This window comes from Branchiostoma belcheri, unplaced genomic scaffold (assembly GCF_001625305.1).
Source record: "Branchiostoma belcheri isolate BF01 breed outbred unplaced genomic scaffold, Haploidv18h27 scaffold217, whole genome shotgun sequence".
NCBI classification, from domain to species: domain Eukaryota; kingdom Metazoa; phylum Chordata; class Leptocardii; order Amphioxiformes; family Branchiostomatidae; genus Branchiostoma; species Branchiostoma belcheri.
The window spans coordinates 171913-199862 of record NW_017803680.1 but is presented as its reverse complement, the minus strand read 5'-3'; the positions used below and the strand labels follow the sequence as shown (position 1 = coordinate 199862).

At 40.9% G+C, this 27950-nt stretch overlaps 1 protein-coding gene across 1 annotated transcript in view; it reads right to left on the bottom strand.

Moving 5' to 3' along the window:
• The window catches only part of LOC109470029 (rho GTPase-activating protein 21-A-like), a gene marked incomplete at its 3' end in the record, with an annotated part of 50302 nt that overhangs the window by 7754 nt on the left and 14598 nt on the right, over window positions 1-27950 (bottom strand). Inside the window, exons 6-27 of the mRNA XM_019768805.1 lie at window positions 26270-26348; window positions 25126-25180; window positions 22936-24289; window positions 21873-22031; window positions 19211-19319; window positions 18502-18559; window positions 17524-17664; window positions 16496-16585; window positions 14000-14137; window positions 12922-12990; window positions 12315-12376; window positions 11532-11543; window positions 10184-10225; window positions 9282-9394; window positions 7992-8140; window positions 7011-7166; window positions 5697-5775; window positions 5042-5115; window positions 3848-3937; window positions 2366-2491; window positions 2140-2178; window positions 1709-1817 (exon numbers count right to left, since the gene is read on the bottom strand). Of these exons, the coding sequence (XP_019624364.1) occupies window positions 1709-1817; window positions 2140-2178; window positions 2366-2491; window positions 3848-3937; window positions 5042-5115; window positions 5697-5775; window positions 7011-7166; window positions 7992-8140; window positions 9282-9394; window positions 10184-10225; window positions 11532-11543; window positions 12315-12376; window positions 12922-12990; window positions 14000-14137; window positions 16496-16585; window positions 17524-17664; window positions 18502-18559; window positions 19211-19319; window positions 21873-22031; window positions 22936-24289; window positions 25126-25180; window positions 26270-26348 (3303 nt within the window). The remainder of the gene's footprint in view (window positions 1-1708; window positions 1818-2139; window positions 2179-2365; window positions 2492-3847; window positions 3938-5041; window positions 5116-5696; window positions 5776-7010; window positions 7167-7991; window positions 8141-9281; window positions 9395-10183; window positions 10226-11531; window positions 11544-12314; window positions 12377-12921; window positions 12991-13999; window positions 14138-16495; window positions 16586-17523; window positions 17665-18501; window positions 18560-19210; window positions 19320-21872; window positions 22032-22935; window positions 24290-25125; window positions 25181-26269; window positions 26349-27950) is intronic.

The window sequence follows — 27950 nt, the reverse complement described above, 5'->3', positions numbered from 1 at the left end:
ATGTATGTATTTGCTAAACAACGACAGTGGTCCACCGGAATCTCTCCCCCCACCTGCTGATCGAGACCTCCCCATCAGCACTGACCCACCTACACTGGAGGAGACAGTAAAGGCCATTCAGGACCTGAAGAACAATAAAGCACCAGGCCTGGACTGTGCAATAACTGCGGAAGCCCTTCAGGGTGGTGGACATGTAATGGCCAAATCCATCCACGCATTCTGCACAGAGGTCTTCACCACACTAACTCCCCCAGAGCAGTGGATCACAAATGTCATTATACCCTTACCAAAGAAAGGGGACCTGACCCTGATGACCAACTACAGAGGCATCAGCCTAATGTCCGTAGCGGCAAAGGTGTACAACAAGATACTCTTAATGAGAATCAGAGAACATGTTGACCCTATACTACGGAAGAACCAGGCCGGCTTCCGCCCAAGTAGAAGTTGTGCCCAACAGATTCATATCCTTCGTAGGATCATGGAGGGTTTCCTGTCCTACCAACTCCCACTTACTGTTACATTTATTGACTTTAAAAAAGGCGTTCGATTGCATCAACAGAAGAGTCATGTTCTCCGTCCTTCGTCATTATGGTATACCCGAGGTTATAGTTAGCGCCATCCAAGTACTTTACTATAACTCCAAGAGTGCAGTTTTTGTTGATGGTAACATCTCCGACCCATTCCAGGTTACTACCGGGGTCCTACAAGGAGATGTGCTTGCCCCGTTTTTGTTTATAGTGCTCATAGACTACCTGATGTCAGAATCAACCAAAAACACAGACCCAGGCGTAGTTACGCACCCTCGGCAATCCAGAAGACATCCTGCTCAAACCCTTAATGATTTGGACTTTGCCGACGACATTGCACTTCTTGAGTCAACCATACCCAGGGCGTCAGGAACAGCTTACTAAAACAGCAGTTGCGGGAAACAACTTGGGCGTCATCATCAGTGTACCCAAGACAGAGTACATGACGTACAACTGCAACCCACAACTGCAGCTAGAGGTATATGGACAGCCAATAAGACATGTTGCCAACTTTAAATATCTGGGGTCCATGATGGCCTCTAGCAGTCATGACATGGCCAAGAGGAAATCACTTGCATGGACAGCTTTTTGGAAGCTGGAGAAGATCTGGAGAAGTCCATCAATCTCCACATCCACTAAACTTAAGCTTTTTAACACCACCTGCGTGACAATATTGCTATATGGCTGTGAATCCTGGGTCATAACGGGGGACATGGAGAAAAAGTTAAACGTGTTCGCCACATCATGCTATAGGGTCATGCTTAACATCAAGCGGCTAGACCATGTGAGCAACGCCTGGATCTACAAGCTGACCAACACTCGACCCCTTATCACCATGGTAAGGCAGCGTCAACTGCGATTCCTGGGACATGCACTTAGAATGCCTGTGGGGGAACCATGCCGGACATATGCCCTGTATGTACCAACGCACGGCAAAAGGCGCCCAGGGCGCCAGCGACTGGACTACCTGGGCTACATCCGGAGTCTGTTGGGGGACACCAAGGGTGACCTGCGGCCAGAGGACATTGCCAACCTGGCGGCAGATCGACAGTCGTGGGCAAGACTTGTGGTCGACTGCTCCGCAGCCGGACGATGATGATGATGATGGTACTGACCTATGGCTGATGTATAGGGTGGATGGTACTGACCTATGGCTGATGTATAGGGTGGATGGTACTGACCTATGGCTGATGGTCTGACCTCCACCTCCTCCACACGACTGCCCCCTCCCCCGTTCAGTAGCTGTGTGATACTGGTGACAGGGTCGATGTCTGTTGGGTCTACTGGGATCTGAAATCAGAGCAAAATGGACCTGGTAAACTCAAATACCCAAATTATATTATATAATAATTGTACAATGCATTATTGTGTGAAAGCCCTATTTTTTTGTCACTGCACCTTTGCCTTCCCAAATCCTACCCCAATACCAAATTATGCTGACGAAAGTGTCCGGAAACACAAACAAACACAAAATCAATAATTAGCTTTGAATTTGCAGTTTCAGTCTTCAGCAAGAGATAAATGCCAGGATGATAAACATAATTCGCCAGAATATCTACAGGTTTGTACAGTTATTATAAAGTTATCAATTACAATGTAAGGTGATACTTACAGGCTTGCCCTCTACCTCTGGGTCAAAGAACCAGTCCGACTGAAAAATAATAGGCAGCTCCTTAGTAAGTCCAGTTGATGTCATAACAGATAACTTTATGTCATAACATATAATTCAGTTCTTCCAAGACTTAGTCTTATTACATCACTATTTATTACATATCACTACTATATTACATCTATGACTTTAAGGGCTATGTAAATAGATGAAGATAAAGAGGTTATACATGTCTGATGATGCTCTCCACGATGCGACACTGGTCTGACATGTCCTGGATCATGATGGCCATGTTATCCTGGGTCGTCCTCACCAGGGTGGGACCAAACACTATGGCCAGGTTACGAACCTCCATCTGTGGCAAGACAAGAAGCACATATGAAGGACAATGAACTATAAGCTGGCACATGTACTTTGGGTTTGACAACAAAAATCATTAATACTTTTCTCATAGTAAAAGAGAACAGAAGTGCTTGGAGGACCGTTTGCCGGGGCGCTACACTCCTAGGAGCATGCGGACATGAGTGAGTGAGTGATAGTAAAAGGTTGAACTTTATTCCAACACACAATTGTACAGGGATCAAATTTTCAGCGACCACTGTCGCCTTCATCAGGATAATGAATGACCAATCACTTCACCTGTACAATTGTGTGTTGGAATAAAGTTCAACCTTTTACTATAATGATTACTTACTACCAACACAGAAGAACTTTCATGATAAATATTTCTCTCTTTACGTCGATGAAGGTTAGACATCCAGGTAATACGATACGCCAAAAAAAACAGTTACTCAAGCAATTCAAAATCATATCCAGTTGCTTGAGTAACTGTTTTTTTTGGCGTATTTCTCTCTTTACATGTATCCAAACATTGTCACATTGTTATGAAAGGTTATTTCTTTCATGTATGTTTAATTGTGTCTTGCTATTTCCACTGCATTTCGCATTTCGTGTGGGGTCGTGTGGCGCAGTCGGTAGCGCGTTCGGCTCACACCTGAGAGGTCGCGGGTTCGAACCCTGCCCATGTCACCGAGCTTGTGTCCTTGGGAAAGACACTTTACACGACTTTCCTCACTTCACTCAGCTGTAAATGAGTACCTAGCTTCGGCTAGGGACGTCCCTCGGATAGGACGTTAAATGGAGGTCCCGTGTTTGGGAGAGCCATACCCCACGCACGTTAAAGAACCCACCGCACTTATCGAAAAGAGTAGGGGACCTTCCCGGTGTGAGTGGTTCAAACCTTACAGTCTGGTCTCGGGGTTGACATCTTTGAAAAGGTGATAGTCACCTGTTATGTCAATCCTTCCACAAATGTGGTAAATCTTCATAAATAAATAAATAAATAAATAAATATTCAATCATGACGTAATATGCAGACTGAACATTATTTCAAAGCCCGAGACCACAACTCTATAACAGGTTTACACTGCAATAAGATTGTATGTGCAGTACTAACCATGTGGCATAACGGCAGAGTGCTCAACTCAGAAGCAAGAGGTCTCAGGTTCGAGTCCTGACATGCCACCGATCTTATGCCTTTGGGTACTAAGTCTTGAACTACTTTCCTCACTTAACTCAAGTGAAAATGAGCATTGTCCTGTCCTATACAGTGTATTTGTTTTTATGTATGGGACACAACACCAGCAACAGCTGCCTGTGTCCCACGTGTATTGTATTGTTATTTCAATAAATCAAATCAAACAGTCCTCACCTTGTTGATGTATGACTTTGATGCCACCTTCTTTAAGTGACCAACAAGGAACTTCAGAGTTTCAAAGTGGTGATCAGGAAGTGCGTGGACCTGTGAGGGCAGAATGAATGTTAGTCTCATGGGATTCTATGAACTACCCTCAAATTACCTATAACTTTAGTCAAAACCTACATGCATGCATGGACAGTTCAAAATGAACTATTGGCATTCTATCAATGTTCTAGCCAGCATCTGTTTTTATATCATTTGACGGAATTTAGCCTCTCATGACAGAAAAAAAATTTGGCCTACCAGTAACCCATCTTTGACGGACAGAAATTGGTGACTGTGTAAAGATATGTCACTCAACTAAACTTTAAGTTAGTGAAGTTTGTCTGCCTGCAAAATTTTCCCCTCAAAATGAATGAAATAGCACATTAGAGGGTCAAGTTTTCAAACTTTTCTCTCGGTAGCATGTGTCTTTTCCCCTTAGAATTGTTGAGCTTGACATGTTGAGCTTGACATGTAAGTCAAACAAAAATCAAGGTGACTAGCTGACTAGAGCACTGATTTGTATACAATCATATAAACATTGTATCATGTCATAATAAATAATGGTCTAACAAAATTGGTCTGCATGCTTATTGCTGGTATTTCTGTATCCTCTACAGTGAGTCTACTGACAGAGTACAGGCTGTACAGACTAGGGCTGCGGACCGGTACACTGTACCGGTCCAATACCGTAAAAATCGTTTCGGTACAGGTCCAAAATACCGGATCATGAAGTAACGAGTATATACCGAAGTAGCTAGTTTACACCATGTATATGACTAAAGATAGGTAAATCCTACCACAAAGACGAAAAATTAGCACTGGAAAAGACGTAAACACCGTCGATTGATTTGAGATCCTCAGTCTCACGAGACATCGCGAGAGTGTGGCTGATCCAGGGTTGTGATTGGTCAACAAACTCAAATCAGGTCAGAGGTCAGTCATTTTCCCTTCCCTCCAACACTTTATTATTGTTTCTGTGTCATGATTGAAAAAGTGAAGAACACGTGTTAATTTGTCAAATTGTTCAGGTACAGGTACAGGTCCGGACCTGTACCTAAACCTCTGTACCAGTACCTGTACCTGTACCTGATGTTACGTTTAGGTACCCAGCCCTAGTACAGACTAATATGATACATGTCTCCTGTGTGCATATTAACGTACCAGTTCTCGCAGTGCCCACATTCTTTTTCTGGAGTCCTTGTGTCTGTTTGCTTCGATAAACCTGCCGTACATGCCTATAGTGGAGAACAACAGTGTTAGAACACCATAACAGAACGACACATTGTAACACATTAACTTACATATACAGGGATAATCTAAATTTTATTTATCTCAAAGCAGGCGTCAGGAAAAAAGACCAGACTTCCCACGTACCCAATAGGACAGGGCACCGGAATATTGGAACTGATGCAATCCAAAAAAAGATGATAATAACTAGAGAAGTAACATTTGCAAAGCAATGGTCTGCCCTGTTAATTTTTACTCAAACACATTCACATACATGTACTACGAGTATATGGTGACAGGAGTAGAGCAGACCATGAAATTGCAACATTATGTAACCCAACACCAGTCACCATGGTGACAGACGTCAACAAATCATGTCATTGGCCAGGTTAGAGGTTAGTGTTTTGAACAGAAGAGGAGGAGGAAGAAACTGAGTAAAAACAATTATGTTTTCCTTCAGTAAACATAACAAATCAGTCCGGTACTGGTACCCAATCCTAGCAGCTAACATTTCAACATCTTTTTCATGTCCTTGATTCCTCATACATGTATCCCTAAGTCCCTAATCTATGCACAGTGAGAAACTTACTGTTGGTAACAAGTGGATCCGGGAGTTTCCGGAAAAAAGACTTCAGCAGAGAGCTGATGATGTTGGTATCACCCCATTTCTGAAATAGATATATAATGTTTTACATTCGCAATCAACATTCAGCATGGAGGTAATCACAATATCTTGGGCAAGTTACATAAATGTATAATATTATACCTACATGATTGTACATGTAATCATGCAATGTTACCGTAATCACTAGAATCAAATAGTAGTTTTAAACAGTTACATACTAGTTATTGTAGTGAATGAGTCTGCTCTCTCTTCTACCTTTAAATAGATTACATTGTACTTAGGATGATATTATACAATGTATGTCTAAAGTAAAGCTACCTTTGGCACACTAATGTTAGGCCACACCGACTTAATTTTACGGATCACATCCTCCAAAGAATCTCCTAACTAGTGCGCGCGGGGGATTAAAAAAATTCTGGCCAAAAATAAAAATGCTACTAAACCACAGGAATACAAAGCTGGTACTGTGAAATTGTGGCAGCACATAGCGACGTACGTGTATACCAGAAGCCTGCACATGCTGGCTTTTTGCGGAATTTATGAATCGGTACCGTACGTATGTACTGAGTTCCTGAGTCGTGGAGCTTCTGTAGCCTGGGAGCCATTGATTCCTCCAGAGTTATCCCCAGCTCCCTATTGTCGCTAACCACCATGGACTACCCAGGCCTAGAATCAGGCTAGGGTTTCGGAGGACATGATCTTTTTTTTTTGAGAAGAGGCGAAAATCAATGCACACGCAGATAAATAAAATTAAGATGGTGTGGCCTTATCATTGAAATCAAGCAGTTTTTGGCAGATTTCCTATGTACCCTGACTTACATGTACATGTACAATAATGTAGCCCTCATTTTAAACAATTTTCTTAAACAAGATAGATTTCCAGACATTTCCTGGAATTAGTGGTGCATACCGGTTCACTGGACTTGGATCCGGACTTGTAAGAATGTTTAGGTTCAAGTCCAAAAAAACCTAAAAGTCAAGAACCGAGTCCGGACTTATAACCATAAAAGACCATTTCACATACCCCGTTTCTTTCCAAACCACCTAAAACCTTCCGTAGATTGCAAAATCTTTGCTGCAAAATGAAAAAAAAAATTGCCATCGGGCATCGTTAAGTACCGGCCTCCATGTTATGTGGCCAAAGTTTCACCCAGACAATATTGCAAGGTTGCCAACATGCAATTTTGTATATGCCATGGGTTAACCTAAACCTCTGGATTTGAATCCGGACCTGAACCTAAATGTGGGTTCAGGTATGCACCACTACCTGGAACTGACCTCATCATCCAGGTTGATGTTTTCGATGCCTTTGTTTAACTCCTCCTGCAGATGAGCCACTCCAGAGGAGTTCCCAGGGATCCTGTAGATGCCGATCACCTCCAGACCTTTAGCCTCCACTATGGTACAGCACAGTTCCACTATCAGGGGGACATACTGCAGAAACAACATGCACAGGTTACAGTAGCTGTTCTACTATCAGGGGGACATACTGCAGAAACAACATGCACAGGTTACAGTAGCTGTTCCACTATCAGGGGGACATACTGCAGAAACAACATGTACAGGTTACAGTAGCTGTTCCACTATCAGGGGAACATCCTGCAGAAACAACACGTACATTGTACAGGTTACCGGGAAACCAAATTTTACTTGGGGCAACCTACTAGTATTTTTGAACCTAGGTAGCCCAGTGTGCTACCTAAATTTTAAGAATGCCCCCCTCCCCAAATCATGCCCACTTGGCTTGCACCACTGTATCCGGCAGATGCTTTTCAATTTTAGGTATTAATGGCTATCACTAGTATCAGTTAACTAAAGGCTGTTAGAAATATTGTCAAAGGCGTATGTATGTAACATTACTTAATTTGAGGAAAGTAGTAACTTAAAGGTGGGGCAACCTAAAATTCTGATGGGCAATCGTAATTTTTGCCGTAGGTTGCCCACTGGGCAACCTGGTTCAAAAAAGTATTTTGTAGCTGTGTGTGAAAGGTAAAGGCAGTGGTAGAAATATAAATATAAATGTAATTTTCAGTATGCTGCAATATCCGCAGAATACTGAAATATAAAGTTTTATAAGTATTTATAAATCTGCATTTCTCCTCTGATCTTTCAGTCACTGACGAAAGCTAGTGGATACTAGCTTTAAGTCTGACCGTTTCCAAAATTATCCAGTTGCTTGAGTAACTGCTTCTTCAAGCGTATCTTATTACCTGGTTGTCTAACCTTCATTGACGTATTAGAAACACAACTTTGACAAACCTCATTAGACCCAGATGGCGTACACTCTTCAAGATGTACACCAAACATTCCTATAGGTTCTGGTGATGCTGAAGTCTTGGGACCAAGTCTTCTGAACCACTCCTTCCAGTTCTGCTTCGTCTTGACTGAACCGACATAATCCTCAGGGCCTGGAGGAGAAGGGATGGAGATGTTTACTCACCATTACACACTTCTGCTGACAAGTCACTATCAAGCAATTGTAATATCATATTTTTTTTATTTTTAAACCAAATTTAACATCATTTTTCCCCAACCGGGGGTTAGACGTGCTTGCACCAGGTACAAGACTTTTTTTGAAGCAACCTAACACCAACCCAAACCCTAGTAGGGCCCAGGAACCCTCTAACTGAGGGGGGAAATATGTGTTAAGTGCCTTTCCCAAGGGCACAACGTCTGGGTGCATGTCCGGATATGTCTGGGTCCCACCCTGGGGATTGAACCTGGGTCTCCTTGCTTGACAGTCGGACGCTCTATCCACTACACCACATGGACGCCACCAATGTGTCAGTCAAGCTAAATGTACTATCTATAAAAACTTGTTTGCCTGTCTGTTATAGTTTTACTGGGTTGTGTTGCTCTTTTTAGATTGCATAATGATGGTACATGTACATGTACCAAAGAAAGTTCATCTGAAGCATAAAGGTTTTTATCTAATTAAAAAGCAAAAACCGTAATTACCACAAGAAGATTAAAACAATAATCATTCATTTGACGCATTAAAGGTTTTTATCTAAATCAAAAATCTCATCTTCAACATGACCCTGGCAGGAACCTAAATTCAGCTACAAAATCTGACGTGATACTATATCAAACTGAATAAATTAAATCACATAGATCTGCAGGGCTTAAAATTAAAGATGGTCCAATGGCCACTGACCACTAAAATTTAGGCTGGGACAACTAAAAAGACACTTTGGGACATTTTTGGGACAATAGAAAAAAATAATCAATGTCAGAATGTCATCCCTTCTTTGCTTATCAGGCACACATCCTGGCTTTTGGATCTGAAAAAGTCGCTCAAATTTCCTGTCTGCTCTGCAATTATAGTGTGCCTGGGAGTAAACAAAGTAAAAAAAAGTCATACAACTTCCAAAAAAGGAAAGGTTGGGACAGTTCACCCTCACTTCGGGACAACTGAAATTTCTTTTTGGGACAGTGCTGGGACAATAGGAAGGAAAGTTAATTTCGAGGCCTGGATCTGAATCAATTAGGCTAATCCTAAAGTGAACAGAACATGTAACTCTATAACAGTAAGCCTGATGTCTGTACCTTTAATGGCTTTCCTGAAGGTGGAAGGAGAAGGTTGGGAGCCTTTCGGCCGTCTGGTTAGTCCCCGCAGCTGGATAGTAGGGGACGGAGCTGCCCGTCCTGTGGCCTGGGGGCTGGACAACAACAAACAAACAAACAAACAACATCTATTAGTATCTAAACATTCATTTCAATTTCTATAGTATTACTGAACCACTTGGGACTGGACAAATTATGGCCTCTGAATCTTTTTGGAAGAAATATTACTGTACACAAGATTTAAAGAGAGAGAAACATACTCAAACACCAGTATTCCTACCATGTATTTAACAATGCCATGATGTCTGGAATGTCTATACCTTTCTCATCTGAAACTGTGCTTTTATAGTACAGACAAAAGTTCTGATTCCTAATACAGGGCCAACAATAAAGTCCACCTGCAGCTGCTTGCTATCATACATGTACAATGTAACTAAGACTATTGATTGAACACTCAGTCATAGTGTGTCCAGGGAAACATAATTGGGGCCAGACGTAACGTTGGTGCACCTACATTGTAAGATGTTTCCCTACATGTGCATACAATGAACAGGTGCAATGTACCTACATTTTGTAGTGTGTGTCAAAAGTCATGTGTGTGCCTACATGTACATCAACATAAATTTGCCCTATGACAAATCTGTGTACCATGCCTATTTTGGGACAAAATTCTAAAGGTATGTCCACCCTGCATTGATTCAGTTGTCATGCATGCAACTGCTTCTATCAGCAAATACATCATGTTAAACCTTTTATTTTTAATCTGGTGAAAATCTAATATGCACAAGCTGAAATTTACATTAAGTGGCTTTTACTGGGTACAACCAGAGGGAAATAATATACACAAGAAGACACATGCATGAAAGAGTTGTAGAGACAGATACCTTAAGAAAAGTTTGACAGCACTCCTTACTATTATCCTAGGTCTGAAGAGGAAAGAAGAAAGGTAAGAAAATAAGGCTGAATCCACTGTAGGATCAAAGAGTGATAGGTGCATGGCACTTTTACTATAATTAAGTCCAAAGTTAGAACTGCACCAACTGGGCTATGTACAGTAGAAATGCATTTTTGAACCATCCAAATATCATAATTGTGTTCTTTGAAATTAAAAACTCCACCAGTGACAGTGCACACTGATATGCACAAAACATTAATGTTATCAATGTCCTCAACATGAAAGGTAACTTATACGTGATATACTGTCCATCTAAAGATAGATTTTCAAGTCACAAAGATTAGTAATTCAGGAAATCGTGTTAGGATATGTGAGGATGATAACATGACAAAAATCAGCATACAGTCAAAGCCGACCACGGGAAAAATGTGGACACCTTGGACAGGTGGTCTCTTTGAACTTGCGTATTTGTTATCTCATGCGCTAGACTCGCTAGGGCCCTAATTTTTGGGTGGCAAAAAGCTCTTGACCACATGATGATTGACCACCAAGTGATGATTGCCATGATAATGAAATGACAGAATCATTCCTTTGTGAAGGGAGAATATGTTTTCAGTGTTTTCAGTAAACTTTAACTGCTTGCTTACACTCTGTTATTGAAATAAAGTCTCCCCACAGGCTGGGATGAAGTTAGTAAAGGGACAGGAAGTGAAGGGGAAATGATATAACCACAGACTGACAGGAAAGTTCAACTGGAGGTCAAAATGGTCTCCCCACAGGCTGGGAGGACGTGAGCAGTATGGTGTGGAATACTCTCCAAGCAGAGGTTTGGGTTTGGGGTTATTTTTGGCATGTTTTTAGGCCTTTTAATCTGGGTTTCTCTTTTGCACTGGATTTTTTTTTGACCCAAACCAATTGCAACCTCTGCCGGTAGTCAAAAGCTTCAATGTGCTATAAACCTAATCACTTCAACACATTACAGTCGTTCTGCAAGTAGGTGTGAACCAGACACATGAATAGGCACAGTCAGCAGGAGGCGTGCGGCTGAATGAATGTCTTTCTGACTGCCTGGATGTGTGATAATAAAATGGATATCCCTAATGATAATTTGATGGTTCCCGGGGAGGAGCACTGTCACGTTTCTTGAATAGGTTTGCCCCGCCCCGGGGTGAGTGCCGGCAGAGGTTGGGTTGGGTAAAAAAACAATTCTATTGCAAAAGACAAACCCGATAAAAAAGCCTAAAAACATGCCGAAAATAACCCCAAACCTCTGCTTGGAGAGTAGGTGTGGGAAACAATAATGAATAAAACAAGAAATTCAAACTCTTAAGACTTACACAACTCTCAGACTAGGAGTAGGAGGGTGCACGAGAAAAGTCATGGAAGAGAAGGAAAAACAACACATAAGCTTAGGGAACAACAGCAGAATGCAATATGACAGGCATTTTTCCTTTTGACCTATTATTTAAGTCTTGACTGTTATTAACTACATTGTAACAGGGCTCGGGTGCATGTGCACCTTAGTGCACCCAAAATTGGAGCTGTGCACCCAATATTTTTCTGTAGGTGCACTGGTGCACCCTAATATTTTTGTAGGTATTTTTGTACATATCAAATGTATAATAGTATGAAGGATATTATTGGCATCTAAGTGTCAGAAAGATAATAAAATCTTTGTTGTAATTATATTTAAGATTTTAAAGTTAGCTCCCATTTCAGGTTCAAGCTCAGATGAGGAGCAGTAAGATCTGTAATTAGATTTTGTTTTATATGCAGATCACCCAAACAAAATTTTGAGCACCTAATTTTTTAGCTTGGGTGCACCAGTGCACCTATTCCTAAAAATGAATTTCGAGCCCTGTTGTACATTGTACATACATACATATACCTACTGTGGGCAGCTTCCGTCACTGGTATCTAACATGTACATGTACAGTTAACATAAAACTTTGACAGTGGATAGGTTCAAAAATGATGGAGGTACAAGTGCCTACTTACATGCAAAGCAACAGGTGTCCATGAAATAGCGCAAACATTTCTACTATCATATTCTCAGATTCATGAGGTAGTATTTTGGCCTGGTGCTACAGTAATGTATGCAGAAACAAGTTCTGACTCACTTGAGGAGATCCCCATACTGCGTATGTCTCTTCAGGATGAGTTCCCTGCTACCTACTGCTTCCTGTGATAAAAGAAACAATCCACCAATGAATATATCTTAATATCATAATTATGCATGATATATATCATATGCACGTTATACATCCGCCTTCCCTACTACAGCAACAACTTTACTTCTCCTTAAAGTGTTCAGTGGCTCTTGCGTCCTCATGAAGCGTGTGACATAATGGTTGCGTATTTGGCCTAGAACCCATAGGCCCTGGGTTCCAATCCTCCGGCATGCCCCAATGTTGTTCCCTTAGGAAAGGCATTTAGGACTTTCCTTACTTCACTCAGGTGGAAATGAGTACCTACAAAATGTAGCTTTTGTTAGGGACGTTCCTCAGTTAGGACATTAAATGGAGGTCCCGTGTTTGGGGAGAGCCACACTCCATGTGCACGTTAAAGAACCCACCACACCTTTCAAAAAAGAGTTAGGGACATGCTCTGGTGTGGGATGGCACTACTACCTGAAAGTTGGTGATTCACTACAGAAGAATAGTGTGAAATGTACACTAATGGAGATCCTAATAGTACAAATAAGCATGGAAACAACCCCAGACTTACCTCATCATCCTGAGCTGCGTTGTTCTGGATAGCTGAGATCCAGGACAGCATGTCATCATGGTTCTCAGCCTGGGGATATGAACAGGACCATTGTCATTTACAGGTACATGTACAGGTGTATGTACATGAGCATCTCAGCCTAATGTATTGCACCTTTGCGAAACCTGTTATGTATTGTACATAGCATTTTGGTAGAACCTCTCATTTAAGGTCAAATTTGTGTATTTAAAGGTGAAATCTCGTCTATAGTATTCAAATCTTTTCAACAGGCAAAATTCTGGGTTTCACACAACAAAGTACGTTCTGCTGATGTGCTATTTACATGTACATGTACATTATAATTGGATCTTGAATACAAGTGAATCAGGTACTGAAAATTGTGCCCAGTATAACATGGAGAAGGCTATCTTGTCAAGTACTCAAACACCTGGTCCAGATTTACATTTAGGGAAAAGATGTGTCGTACAACACCTGACCTGTCGTAGGACAGTTTAAAGTTTACACACAACTGAGAGTGCCACTTTTTTCCTAGTGTAAATCCTACTTAATCTTTGTTGTTGTCCCTTATGTACATGTACTCCCTTACATTAATTTTGTAAAATACTGTACATGGTTGACAAAATGTACAATCATGACATGTACATGAGACATTTCAAATCTTAATCTTAGGCCACACCAATTTAATTTGTTGCTTCTCAGATTTTTTCAGAAAAAATATGAAGTGACAGGGCAAAAAAAAAACAGGCCAAGGCACCGCATGATAGCCAAAAATGGTACAATATGAGCTATGAAACCAGGCTGGTTTATAATCAAAACAATTATAGATTTTGAACTTGTAATGAAACAAAATTGCATTGTTACACTGAAAAACTTTAACAACTAGGAAGAAAAGGACTTTCTTCAAATCTTGGGGCCAAGATATATCTTTCATTGAGCATTTTGCAGTTGATTTAGAACATTTTTTTTCTTTTGCAAATCAGAAAAAAATGGACAGGGTGAATCCGAGAAACAACAAATTAAATTGGTGTGGCCTAAATATGTCAAATATGGCACACATCAAAGCGGTGAAAACACCTACCTGAAACAGATACTCGACACAGTTGACTGAACTGTGAGTCAGCAGCCTGAACACATTCTTCCTCTTGGTGTAATCATACGCGATGTCGGGGATGCTCCCCTTTATGCTGATGGGATGTTCATCTCCAACGGCTACAGTCTGGAAACAGCAAGATTTCACGGTCAGGGTGATCATATCACAATGACTAGGGTTGTCTGAACTTTGTTCCAAAATAATCCTCCCTTGACTTGTCCTTAAAGTTCTCATGACACCAAAAAATGACCTTAGCTGATAGTAATTGACATAACTAGTATTTACCTGGCTATCAGACACATTTACAATAAATATGCACGGTTCTCCTGTTACAATACATTCGAAATTCTAATGACCTGCCTTGGAAAAGTCAGCACAAGCCAGTACTAGCGGGTGATGTGCATCTCTACATTTTGCAAATTGTTTTATTTTTGCATTTCTGTGCTTTTTCCTGAGCTGACATCACTGGATGACGTCAGCTCAGGAAAAAATACAGACATGCAAAAATAAAATGTAGAGATGCAAATCACCCTTGAGTAGTGCTGTGTACCTAAACCCATGTTTACATGTAGGTTCAGGTCCGGATTCAAGTCCAGAGGTTTAAGGTTCAGTTCCTGACTTGTAAGTCCAGACCTAAACCCATGGCATATACAAAATTGCCTGTTGGCAACCTTGCAATGTTGTATGGGCAAAACTGTGGCCACATAACATGGAAGCTGACAGTTGACGATGCCTGATGGCAATGTTTTCTTCATTTTGCAGCACAGATTTTGCAATCTATGAAAGGTTTTAGGTGGTTTGGAAGGAAAAGGGGTATGTGACACGTTTTTGTTTAAAAGTGCTCTATGTAGTTTTTTGGCCGTCTAACCTTAAAACAAAAAGTCGATTTTCTGGCCATTTCTTTACATTGCTAGTTGAATAAACCCTACCGTGTTACACCGATCCATTCAGTTCATGGAGGCGAGACAATATTTTTGCGATACGAGCGGTTAGAAAACTGAGAAATCGCACACGCGCGCTTGGGTGTCCGCCATGTTTGTTGACTTCCGAAACGAAAACCGTTGTTTGTTTACGTTCCAGCGGTGGCATCAACTCGGTGCCACCGGGAACTGAGCGCACATCGAGCGGACTGTTTTTGCGCTAACAAAATACGCCAGAAACGTGATTTAATGACGCAAATGTGTTGAAAAGTGATAGTAAATGATGATAAGACCAAGATTTGTTAGAGTCAGAATATTTGATTTTTTTGCGCAAAAAACTACATAGAGCACCTTTAATAAGTCCGGAATTGGTTCTTGACTTATAGGTTCTTTTTACTTGAACCTAAACATTTTTACTTGTCCAGAACCGGTCCAGCGAACCGGTACACAGCACTACCTTTAGTCTTTGCCAGGGAATAATAACTAAGGATGGATATCCCTTCAGCTGCAAGACCAACTTGTTGTTTTTTTTCATCCTATTTGACATTGGTAAAACAAAATTTTCACCACAAAATTAATGAAAGAAGTTAGAATTTTTGCATAGGATATTCAAGGAGTTCATAATGCACCAAGGAGTTTTCAAAATATTAGCCAGGTAAATTCATGCAATCATGGCACCTAATTGAAGCAGTAGAAACATGACATTGTGACATTTTGAAAAGATTTATCATAAGGCCACACCAATTTGATTTCTTGGTTAACGGATTTTTCTAGAAAAATAATGGAGCGGGCAGGCGAAAAAAAAATAAAAACAGGCCTAGGCATCGTATTATGGCCCAAAATGGTACGATAGGAGCCATGAAGTCAACACACCAGGCTGGTTCAAAATTTTAACATTCAATGAATTTTGAACTTTAAATGATACCATTGCATTGAAAGATGGAATAACTGTAACAACTAGGATGAAAAGGTCTGTTTTCAACTCTTCAGGGCAAAATATGAGCATTTTGCAGTTGATTCTGGATTTTTATTTTTATTTGCAAATCAGAAAAAAATGAAGCGGCGAATCCGTTAACCAAGAAATTAAATTGGTGTGGCCTAAGTGTTTAATTGTAATATAACTATTCAAGACTTCCTTTAAAGTTTAAAGACTTCTTAAAAGTTTAAAGTTTAAAGGAAGTCTGGAGGGAAACACTAGTTGTCATGCATCAGTTTCACCATTGATGCCAGAAAGTTGTCATTATTCTGACCGACAGCAAAGCTGGTTGATTCCAGAAAACAATTGGGTGACCTTGTTGAGAACTTCCTTCTGTGACATTTTGACAGACAGAAAGACCTACTCTCCAAGCAGAGGTTAGGGTTTCGGGTTATTTTGGGCGTGTTTTTAGACATTTTTTATTGGGGTTTCTTTTTTTTGACTGGAATTTTTCTTTCATCCAATTTTTCTTTCAAAGAAAAATTCCAGTTCAAAAATAAACCCTGTTAAAAAAAGTCTAACAACACGCCCAAAATACTGTAACCGAAAACCCTAAGTACCTCTGCTTGGAGAGTAAGAAAGACCTACCACTGGCCCTGCTCTTCTCTCCTTGCAGATGTACAGCATGTGAGCTTTCAACACAGCCCAGGCCTCTTTCCACTTTGCACCACTCACTCTCTGTAAGGACCATACAGGTAGCATATTAGGCCACAGCAAGTAAATTTTATGGATGACAATCCCCAGACTCCAAATCTAATGCGAGCGGGCGAAAAACAAAAACAAGGCGAGCCGAAAAAGCAAGGTTCCTACATTTTCAAATTTTTACTCAATATTATTGTAAAAATGGTTTTGATTCAGTAGGAACATTATAATATATATATATACACAGCCACCATCACATATCACTGCATCAAAGTAAGAAACAAAACATCAGAGCCTTTTCTTGTCTCCTCTCTTCAGTTATCTGTCATCCACCTTCCTGCACGGAAACAGACATCTTTGCCCAGTGTTCGAAATACCTGTCTGCAGTCTGCAATCTGCAGATAGATTTTCAAGATTGCAGAAAAAAAATTTATACAATCTGCAATTTTGCAGCAGGAAAAATTGGCAATTGGGATTTGGTGCTCTTGGCCCCAAGGACAGACAACACTTAAGCTCCTGTTCTGAAACAACAGGAGCTTCTTCACTAATTTACATCAACCTTGTCTTGACCTGTTTATCTTTTGTTTCCTTTTGGACTTCCAAAAATTTGTCTTCACTAATTTGCATATCAATCAATAGTTCATGCTTATAAACTTGCAAAATTGTAGTATAGAGGATTGTGTATTTGCAGAAAGTATTTCCAAATTGCAGAACAAAACTTTGACTCTTCTGCAATATTGCAGAGCACTGAAAAAAAAGTATTTCAACCACTGTTTGCCTATTCTTTGCATATAGACCATGGTTCCTATGGTCCTTTGTACGGAAGCCTTGTCACATTGCTCCTATGGTCCTTCGTACAGTAGCCTTGTCGCATTGTCCCTATGGTCCTTCGTACGGTCGACCCATACCACCATTATGATAATTATTAATTTTCTATCCCTAAGCCAGAGGCCTAAAAATCCCTGACTCCCTACCTTTCCTTTCTCGTTAATAGAGAGTCTGTAGTTGAGCCAGCCCTCCTTGATGACATCAGCAGTACTCGTGGTCACAGGTGCTGATTCTGAAGACCTCCTCACTGCAAGACTTTCCTCTGTCGCTTCTTGGATCTTAGGTGTCTGGAAAAGTCAACATCACATCCGGTATCAATCATCATTTTAACAAAATGTTCCACCACTCAGAACTTTTAAGCATTCCACTAGGTTTTCAACTAGCTCACACAACTTCCAACGTCCAAATTCCTTGTTCAAAATCTTTTTACAGTGACGGTTTCTTTCCCCGTACGGCCAAGCTTTAGAATTCCCTCCCAGACAAGTGTTTCCCACCAACCTACAATCTATAGGCTTTTAAATCAAACGTTCACCGTCATCTCTTGACATAGCCATGTTTCTCTCCTCTTTCTAGTTCAATGCCGAGAAGTGGTCGCATAGGCCTTGCATTAAACTACTCCTTTAAAAAAAAAAGTATTGTGTGGCGTAATGGTTGAGTGTTTATTCCTGAACCCATACAATGTACATGAATTCTCTTACATGTACCAATGTTGTGCTCTTGGGAAAGGCACTTCGCACAACTTTCCGCACTTCACCCAGGTGAAAATGAGTACCTAACTTTGGTTAGGGACGTCCCTCAGATAGGATGGTAAAATTATAAATAGAGGACCCTGTGCTTGAGGAGAGCCACACCCCCTGTGACGCATGTTAAAGAGCCCACCACACCTTTCAAACAAGAATAGGGGCATGCCCCAATCTGCGATGGTCCAAATTTTAACATATGCTACAGAATGCATTCCCTATATGATTCTCTACCTTTAAATGAAAATGATGAATAACGGGTGAGGAAATATACTAAAAAAATAGTGAAAGAAAAGAAGCAAATAAGAGAAGAAAACAATCTTTTCGAGAATGGGATAGTTTTTTCGTGCTACTAAAAACCCATACAATGGTAAATTAACTTACATTTTCTCCAAAGAAACTCTTGAGTTTCCTTATGCTGGGCATCCGTTGTGGAGTGTATCTGGAACAAGAAAGTCAAAATTATCAGTCAAAATTCACTGTGTTTAAAAGCTGGAAACACATCTGTCAGTCATGTCTGTTTACATTCTGGTATTTTGTGGTGGTACCAGTGCAGAGTATACCTTGTGTGGGGGGCTGTTTTAATGCCAATCAAAAATATCAGAAATGTGAGACAATTTAATAAATATGTTAAAAAGTGGAAATAGATTATTACACAAAGCTTTTTTCATCAAAATGTTTCAAATTTTGGTTACAAAATGATTGTCCTTTTACCAACTCATTACACATTTTGTCATAAGAGGGAGTAAATGCTAATATGTATGTGAACACATACAGGTATCACTGGTAGTACTCAAAAACTGTCAGTGTACGAGACAATCTTAAAGTTTGTGTTATTTCTGAATAATAATTCAAACAATAAATTTTAACCTTTTCATTAAACAACTATGTTGATAGATGGATAAAATGTAACAACTAGAAAGGCAAAATATTACAATTTTGAAATAGACTCACAACCTGAAATCTTTTTTTCCCTTTTGTAAATAAGAAAAAATGAAGCAGGCAAATCCAAGAACCAAATGAATATTAAATTGGTGTGGCCTAAGAAAGGACACATTATACTGATGTAGAACATATGAACAAGTGTTCTTACTGTTCTTTGTTAGAGAACACGTCGTCTGATTCTGGAGACAGCTGGTCTGCTTCAGGTGACGTGGCCATCAGGTAGGAAGAGCGGCGTGTGCTGCGCACCTGGTCAGCACCTGCAGCAGCCGCAGAGAGATCACATCAGTTACTACCTTCCACCTAGTACAGCATTAATAGTGAAAACCCTTCCTTTCAGTGCATAGGGGCACTGTATAGGGGCCCATCTCTATTTCTATAGCCCTTTGGCTACACAGGGGCAGTACAATGGGGGCTAGTCTACTGGTGTTCAACTTCCATACTCTTTTTCTTGTAGGTGCGCTAAGCAAGAAATACCATTTTTCAAGTCTTAGATATGTTTTAAACCCCAGACTTCTGATTTTGAATGCTACTGCGAAGTAGTGTAGGGGCCCCTACGCTAACATTTGACCCACTACGCTAAATTACCCCCCCCCCACGCCAATTTTTAATACAGCGTAGGGGCATTATGACTGTATTTCTATGTTCAAGAATGCCAGATCAAAATGTGAAAAATTACCAATCAAGGATACATATTGTACATACCTTAGAAATAACATTTTTTCCCTTTGGGTATCCCTCAAATGGCCTCTTTTGTAGCTAAATTTTTAAAAGCCTCAAAAATGCTTTCTAGTTATCATAGAAGCACTTTTGAATACTTGAGATTCAAGACTCGGAATGACAACCTGCCTATAGGGCTTATTCACCACAGATTGTCACGTGACTCTCCCCCTGGCGTCCGCCATTTTGGGGCTACCGCTATGCAAGATCATGCAATGCATGCTATGCAAACTCTTGGCGATAGTTGTGTATTTTGGGCCACAATCTACGTTTTGGACACTCTTCTTGTTAGTAACATTGTCCTTTGGGTTGTTCTGGCTCCGTGTCCACTTTTCATGTTGTCAAGATTGGCTTTTCAGTCTTTCTTTGCTGATCAGAAATCGGTGTGTTTAATCCTGGCGCGGCGTACGGGGCTGTACATGTACATGTAGATTGAAACGTGGGTAGCCATGAAAACGGTAAAATGTTGGACTCGGAGCTACTTGTCCCTTTACTCTGTGGTAAATCTCCATGTAGAACAGGGTGCTGGCAACGTGTAACACTCACCTTGTCCAGCCACAGTCGCGGTAGTGCGGACTGAGGATGGCGGCCGATGGCCTCGCCTTTGCTTGTTGTTTATCCAGACACACTCCGGGGCTGTTCCAAAATAGCCACGACTTTTTGCGTTTCCCGACTACAACGTACTTAATTGTCACCACGCAACTGTCCCACAACACTTTCTACACATCCTGATACAACGCTTCCAGACTCTTGAACCGATCCTGTGTGTAAAAACTTCTGCCCAGTACCAAATACGAAGCTAAGTCACGTCAATGGACTCCGCTGGCGGTAGACGCCGTTTCTATCAGACTGATCAAAACTCAACAGAAACGGGTCAATCCCAACAGATTTTATTTTGTTCCAGTAACGAGAGGTATGAGTGGTGGTAAACTCTTCGTGTAATAGGACAAAGGACAGTTTACCTAACGTTTGTCGGCCATTTCAATGCTTGGAAACTCGCTGTAGGCGCTGTAGCCCCAAAATGGCGTCGCACGGGACATGAGGGGTCGTGACGTCATGATATATAGATGACGTGTGGTGAATAAGCTCTATATCTACATGTGGAACAGCTGTTCTCCTGTATCTACACAAGAAACGTGGCAGGATTTCAGCCCTGACACAGACAGCAGGAAGGAAGCTGTAGTGAATAGAAACAGGAAGTTCTGCATAGAGAGCTGCCGGACTGCGGACAGGGCCTGCTGCCTGGACTTGGAAACCTTGACTTAGGAACCATGTCTGTGTAATGTTGTGGTTCAGTCTCAGGGCTCGAAATTCATTTTTGGGAATAGGTGCACTGGTGCACCCAACCTAAAAAAATTAGGTGCACAGAAAAATTTTTGCGTGCACCATATAAATCAAAACCTAATTACAGATCTTACTGCTCCTAGCTATTATATAGTATGAGCTTGAATCTGAAATGGGAGCTAACTTTAAAAATTTTAAACAAGTACTACAAGTTCATTATTTTTCTGACACTTATTATAGATGCCAATAATATCCTGCATACTACTCTACATGATAATAATACCTACAAAAATATTTGGGTGCACCCACAGAAAAAATTTGGGTGCACAGCTCCGATTTTGGGTGCACTAAGGTGCACATGCACCCAGTATTTCCAGCCCTAAGTCTGCTTATACAAAACCAGCTGCCCATATACATATGTAGGCCAGATTATATTTTACAATGTATACATACATGTAAGTCTTCTAAGTATGTAGATATAGTTGCAATTATATATAGTAATGAAGACAAAAAATAATGCCAACAGATAGAATCCTATGCAATGTAGAAAACAGTGAAGTTCATTGTTATATTAATGTATCTGAATATCTGTGACCCCATATTGGTAACTTATAATTTATACATATAACTGTTCAATGATGATGTGAAACTGTTTGAATGCATCTACAAAAGGGATGGCACTGCACTAAGGGAGAGAAGAGTTAGTAACAGTTAGACTAAAGGCATAATCATTCATTCTGCAAAGCAAGCAAGGCTGTCCAAGCAAGAATGAAGCCTCATGTAGATGTATGTGAGTTGTGAGTACCTACCCGTGTTCACATTTTTCTCTCTCAGCACCACCACCGTGTGGTCGTTACTGGTACTGCAGGCAGCTGTAGTGAGGCCAGCAGCAGGGGAGGAGCTTATATTGGCCTGAGCATGAGTCCCTGAGCTTACATGGAGCTTGGAAGCCATTTCCATGGGGATTGCTGTTTCATGCAAATAGAAGTTGATTCAGATTTAAACTGCAAGCGGGGATGCTTAATGATTAGCCAATTCTGAGTTACAATTAACATGTTGCAGGATATGTGATTATCATTTTATAAAAGCATTGTGCCTTAGACATAAGCAACTACACCACAAACTGTACATGTATGTATCTCACCCCAATTTTTCTAACAAGCTTCATCACACATGAAAGTAAGGCTTAGAAAAAATGTGTTTCCTGTTCCCTAGAAAAAAACACAGACCCTAGCCTTTTTGTGGACCCCTGCAAGGGACATAAATTTTTCAAGCTGATCAACCTTTTCTAGCTTCATGATCTGACACCTGAGTGATGAAACATTGTACAATCAGTTTTCCAACATTGACATGGAAAATACAAGTGTCCTTATGTAGGTTTTACTTTGTTAAACTGTACTGTATGATTATTAGAGATAGTCAAAGTCTTTAAAAAAATTGAAAAAAAAAAATAATCCCTACCTACTGACCCTGATATTTCCAGAACTGAAGTGAAACAGGAAACCAGTGTACAAAATACTTTTTTGCACCAGGCAAAAATTAGGTTGCTCATCAGAATTTTAGGTTGCCCCACCTATAAGTACTACTTTCCTCAAATTAAGTAATGTTACATACATAAGCCTTTGACAATATTTCTAACAGCCTTTAGTTAACTGATAACTAGTAATAGCCATTAATACCTAAAATTAAAAAGCATCTGCCGGATACAGTGGTGCAAGCCAAGTGGGCATAATTTTGGGGGGGGGGGCATTCTTAAAATTCAGGTAGGTTCAAAAATACGTTGCCTCAAGTCCAATTTGGGTAACCAGGTATTTTGCACGTTGGGAAACACAATTTTTTTCCCTAGGCTTAAGGACCTAGTAATGTTCCTACCTGTTGAGCTGGCTGTGACTGTTGTCACCCCGCCCGAGCTGCCCTTCCTCACGTTCACCGTCACAGTCTTGGTGCTCGCGCCTGTCGCCCTCACACTGCCAGCCTCCATCGCATGGATGTACGACTCCTTACGCACTAACGAAGTCTTCTTTCCTGAAAAATCCTCCTTCTCAGTACTGGACGCAATCTCGCCGTCTGACGTGATGCGTACTCTGGTGGCGTAGTGGATCCCTGTCATGTCCACCTTCTGTTCTGATGTCTCCGGTACAAACACCTTAGTACTGGTGGACCTTTTTGGCTCCCAGTCCGTGCTGTGCCTCTGTATGGTGGGTGTGGAAGCTTTCTTCTGAACCCTAGTTTCGAACTGTGCCGTCCTGGCGGCTACTGTAGTGGAACTGACGGGTATTCTCTTGGCAACACTCCTACTCTCCACGTCCACGGTGGTGCCTCCTCTCCTGCTAGTTTCTGGTGTGTACCCTGCTTGTACGTCCAATGACTGGGACTTGGGGATCTTGATGTGAATAGTCTTTCCCCCGGATTCTCCTCTTTCAGTGGTGACTCTGATGCCAGCGGTTGGATCTGACCTCACACTGGACACACTTTCCTTGCTGCCGTACTTTCCTTCATCTATTCTGCGCAGACCCTGTGAACTACTCCCTCTCCTGAACTCTCCCAAGTGTCTGAGATGTGGGGAATCTCTGCTGCTACTCGAGTCCGGCACTGGCTCAGAGGAGGACCGAGAATGGTCGGGTTTTAGATGCATAGAACTCCGATGTGCCCAGCGCAGCTCATTCACAAACGACTCCTCCCTGGTGGCACCTCCTTCAGCCTCCTGTTTCTTTGTATCAGTCTGTGTGCCCATACTGACCAGTTTGGAAGATGTGTTGTCCGTTGTTTCCTTAGTAGCCATCCGTCCGACTGCTGTGTCTATGACTGTGTTCCCATCCTGTATCCTAAACCGTACTTTCTGTGACATCGGTCCTCTCCTCTCCTGTGGGCTGTACCCTCCAGCTTCCCCTATTCTCTCAAACCTCTCCACCATTTTCCCCAGTGCTGACTCGGAACTTCGGCGAGAAATCTCAACTTTCGTAGTTTTCAATCTGGCATCATTACCAGCAACGTCCACCGAGTTGGAGCTCCCACTGTCCCTGCTCCTGATACTGGACAGGGAACCTGTGCTTTCTGCAGCCAGCTCAGAACTTATACTCTGTTGTCTCAGGGACGCGTAGGAAGCTGACTGCATTCTGGCCAGACTTTTGTTGGCCTGGATGTCCAGACTAGGTGGACTGGGAATCTCTGCTGCACTGCCTCGATACGGATCACGGAAGCCACTGTAGGCAGAGTTCTGGTAGGCCTGGTGCAGGGAGGGAAGATACAAACCACAGTTAAAGAATGATCTATTTCTCTTTTTATCATTTATAATGTAACATCCTATTTTGCATAACTCACATCAAACGTCAACAAGAAACACTATATATACATGTAGCTAGTAACCAGACTGTGAAATTTGCAAACTCAAACATACTCGAGATTACAGCAATTGGTCAATGGCCATTTCATTTTATTATCTTATTTAACCAGGGAGAAACACTGGCCAAAACTAAGCTGACAATTATCATGTACCACTTCTAGCATACTATATACAGGGCTCGAAATATTGGGTGTATGTGCACCCATATTTGGAGCTGTGTACCCAATTTTTTTGTGGGTGCACCAGTGCACCCGAATATTTTCGTAGGTGTACGTATTTAAAGATGTTCAATGTATAGTAGTATACAGTATATTCTTAAGTTAATAACATCCAAGTGTCAGAAAAATAATAAAATCATTATATTTCAGTCCACACCATAGGTACATGTATGGTTGTTATAGACAAATATAGTACACTTCTTTAACATATGAAATGAAACATCATTAGTTTTTGCTGACATTCTCCTTGCTTTATCTTACAAATGTACATGGTGCACCAAAAAAAATTTTGTGCACCCAATTTTTTAGATTGGGTGCACCAGTGCACCTACAAATGTATTCCCTAAAATGAATTTCGAGCCCTGATATACCAGTCTCACACTTCCGAAACAAAAGTCACCCAATCATAGATAAAGGTGCCCCAGCAGTGAACTCTAGTCTAAAGCTCTTTCCCTGCGTTGATGCAGTAAGAAGTTGCAAGTGAGAAATGTTAAGACTCACCAGCTGTAAGACATCTTCATCTTTTGGCACCACCAGCAGCTGTAGGTTCTCTTTACTGTAAGACAAACATACATCAGCATATTGGTCAGCTCAACACAACACATCAACTACACAAACATACATCAGCATATTGGTCGGCTCATTCTGACAGAACAGATACAATCTTTATTGACACAAAAAAGTATGGCGACTTACATTTTGTACATCAAGTCTAGACTACTACAACTGAACATAAAAACAAGGGATCGAATGAATTAAAATTATGTATCAGTATTAGAATATGAATTTGACATCTTTTGATATATTTACCACTGTACTTGCACACAGTAAGACATACGGTCTGTACTGTTATCTCCTTCTAGAATGTAACAATTTATTTGTAGCATGGAATGTATCAAATTCTGTTGCGCAAACGGAAAGAAAGTTGAACTTCTTTTGTGTGTTTATCGTAATGTTGTGAACAATCTATGATAAAGTGGTGTTCAACAATTTCATTTTGCCATGGGACTTTATAATATCTACCAATTTCTATATCAAATCTATGACTGCAGGTTCTTATCTTTGTGATTACTCTACGAAATTCAGAATTATATCAGAAAAAAGCATATAAATGCTACCAAAATTTTGTTCAATATGTTAGCAGGGGAGTCTAGTAAAAGACTAACTTAAGCAGTGGTCGAAATACTTTTTTTCAGTGCTCTGCAATATTGCAGAAGAGTCAAAATTTTGTTATGCAATTTGGAAATACTTTCTGCAAATACACAAGCCTCCATACTACAATCTTGCAAGTTTATAAGCATGAACTATTGATTGATATGCAAATTAGTGAAGACAAATTTTTTGAAGTCCAAAAGGAAACAAAAGATAAACAAGTCAAGACAAGGTTGATGTAAATTAGTGAAGAAGCTCCTGTTGTTTCAGAACAGGAGCTTAAGTGTTGTCTGTCCTTGGGGCCAAAAGCACCAAATCCCAAGTGCCAATTTTTCCTGCTGCAAAATTGCAGATTGTATAAATTTTTCTTCTGCAATCTTGAAAATCTATCTGCAGATTGCAGACTGCAGACAGGTATTTCGAACACTGTTAAGTGTACAAATTCATTCCCATTGATGGTCATCATACACACAAGTCTACATGACAGTCCTACCTTTGTTGTATCAGTGCTATGACCTGTGAGTATGTTTTCCCTGTCACACTCTCTCCATTTACAGACACAATTCTGTCTCCTGGGGAGTAAAACAAAGTTAGATATCATTAGCATTAAATTTCAAGTTTAAAAGGAAAAACTCAGGGATGCCAATAATTCAAACGAATTTCACGGAATTCATACGAATTTTACGGAATACACACGATCTATTACTAGGAAACATACACATTTTATGGAATACATACGATCCATTTAATTTACTAGAAACATACGGATTTTACGGAATACATACGATCCATTACGCAGAAATATACGATCCTTACTAATTTGGTGACTTGCACCATTATGTACAGGGCTCGAAATACTTTTTTCAGCCAGGTGGCGCATGTTGCCACCTGAGTCAAAAGCCAGGTGGCGCCATCAGTATTCAAGTGGCAACACTTCCAAGTTATCATTTTCTTCAAATCTGCTACTTATATCTATTACGTTTTCTTCTAGTTAACTACTTAAGTTTTATGTTATAAAATAAAGTAATGTAAAGAACACAAAAGCTCTCAAACAACAATGTTTTAATAAAGAATGCCACCTTTACATCACTTCATCACAGGGCTGCCGCCGTGGGAATGCCACGCTTCTACATGGCGGCACACTTATGCGGGTGGTGTTACGTGCGCCATGTTCTTCGTTTGCGCAAGGATAATGTTACTCTCATCTGCCAAATAAACATACCCCCCGGAATAAACATACCCCCCGGACAAATCTTCAAAATCTAATAAAAAATGGTATTAGCTCCCTTGATTTAAAAAAAAATTAGGCATAGGTTCCCCGGATGACCCCTAACCGGGGGCCAACGGTGCTTCCACAAGTTCAACAAGAAGCCATAGGTGACAATCCTCCGTGAAGTTTTATATATTTCAACAAAAACAATCCCAAGCGTCAACGCCAGACCTACTGTGCAGACATTATAATCAGGCAACGGTTAATACAATGAGGGCGCGTCACAAGCATAAAACATACAAAGAGCTAAATCCATTACTGCTCCCAGGGCGTGTAAAGATACTGTGCTTCAAGTTCGAAGTTCATTTTAATTACACACACACAATCATTGCATTCACATAAAGATCGGACTATCATGGTCGTGTCTAGTAACAAAGACAGCCCCACGTCTTAGGGACTGTACGATATTTAGCGGGGGGGGGAGGTCTGGTGCGTAGGGGGGGGAGGGCCATGGAAAAAATATTTGGCATATGGGGGAGGGCCATGGAAAAAAATCGGGGCTGGGGGAGGGCCATGGAAAATTTGTTTTACGTATCCGTCGTACGATCCTACGTTCCTAGCTCTGAAAATGTGCAATGCTTCTCGGAAAAAGTGTCCCTCAAAATGCAGGAAATAATGTTCAGAGGGTCAACTTTTACACATTTTTCCCGAACTCTCGCGCCTTCGGCGCTCGACAGAATCTTACGGCTAACAAAATTGAGATGACGGACGGGAAAAATCAGGCTGGCTAGAACACTGATTATTGAAAAATAACAAAAAATGAATACTAAAGCATGTAGGTCTAAGACTAGCACATTAACCAAGAAACACCGGTTCTTTTACAGCAGGCGAGCGCGACGCCCTGACGCTCAAATCTGGCCTGCTTTGTGCTGTTGTACTAAAACGTGATTTGTTTTAAGTTTTT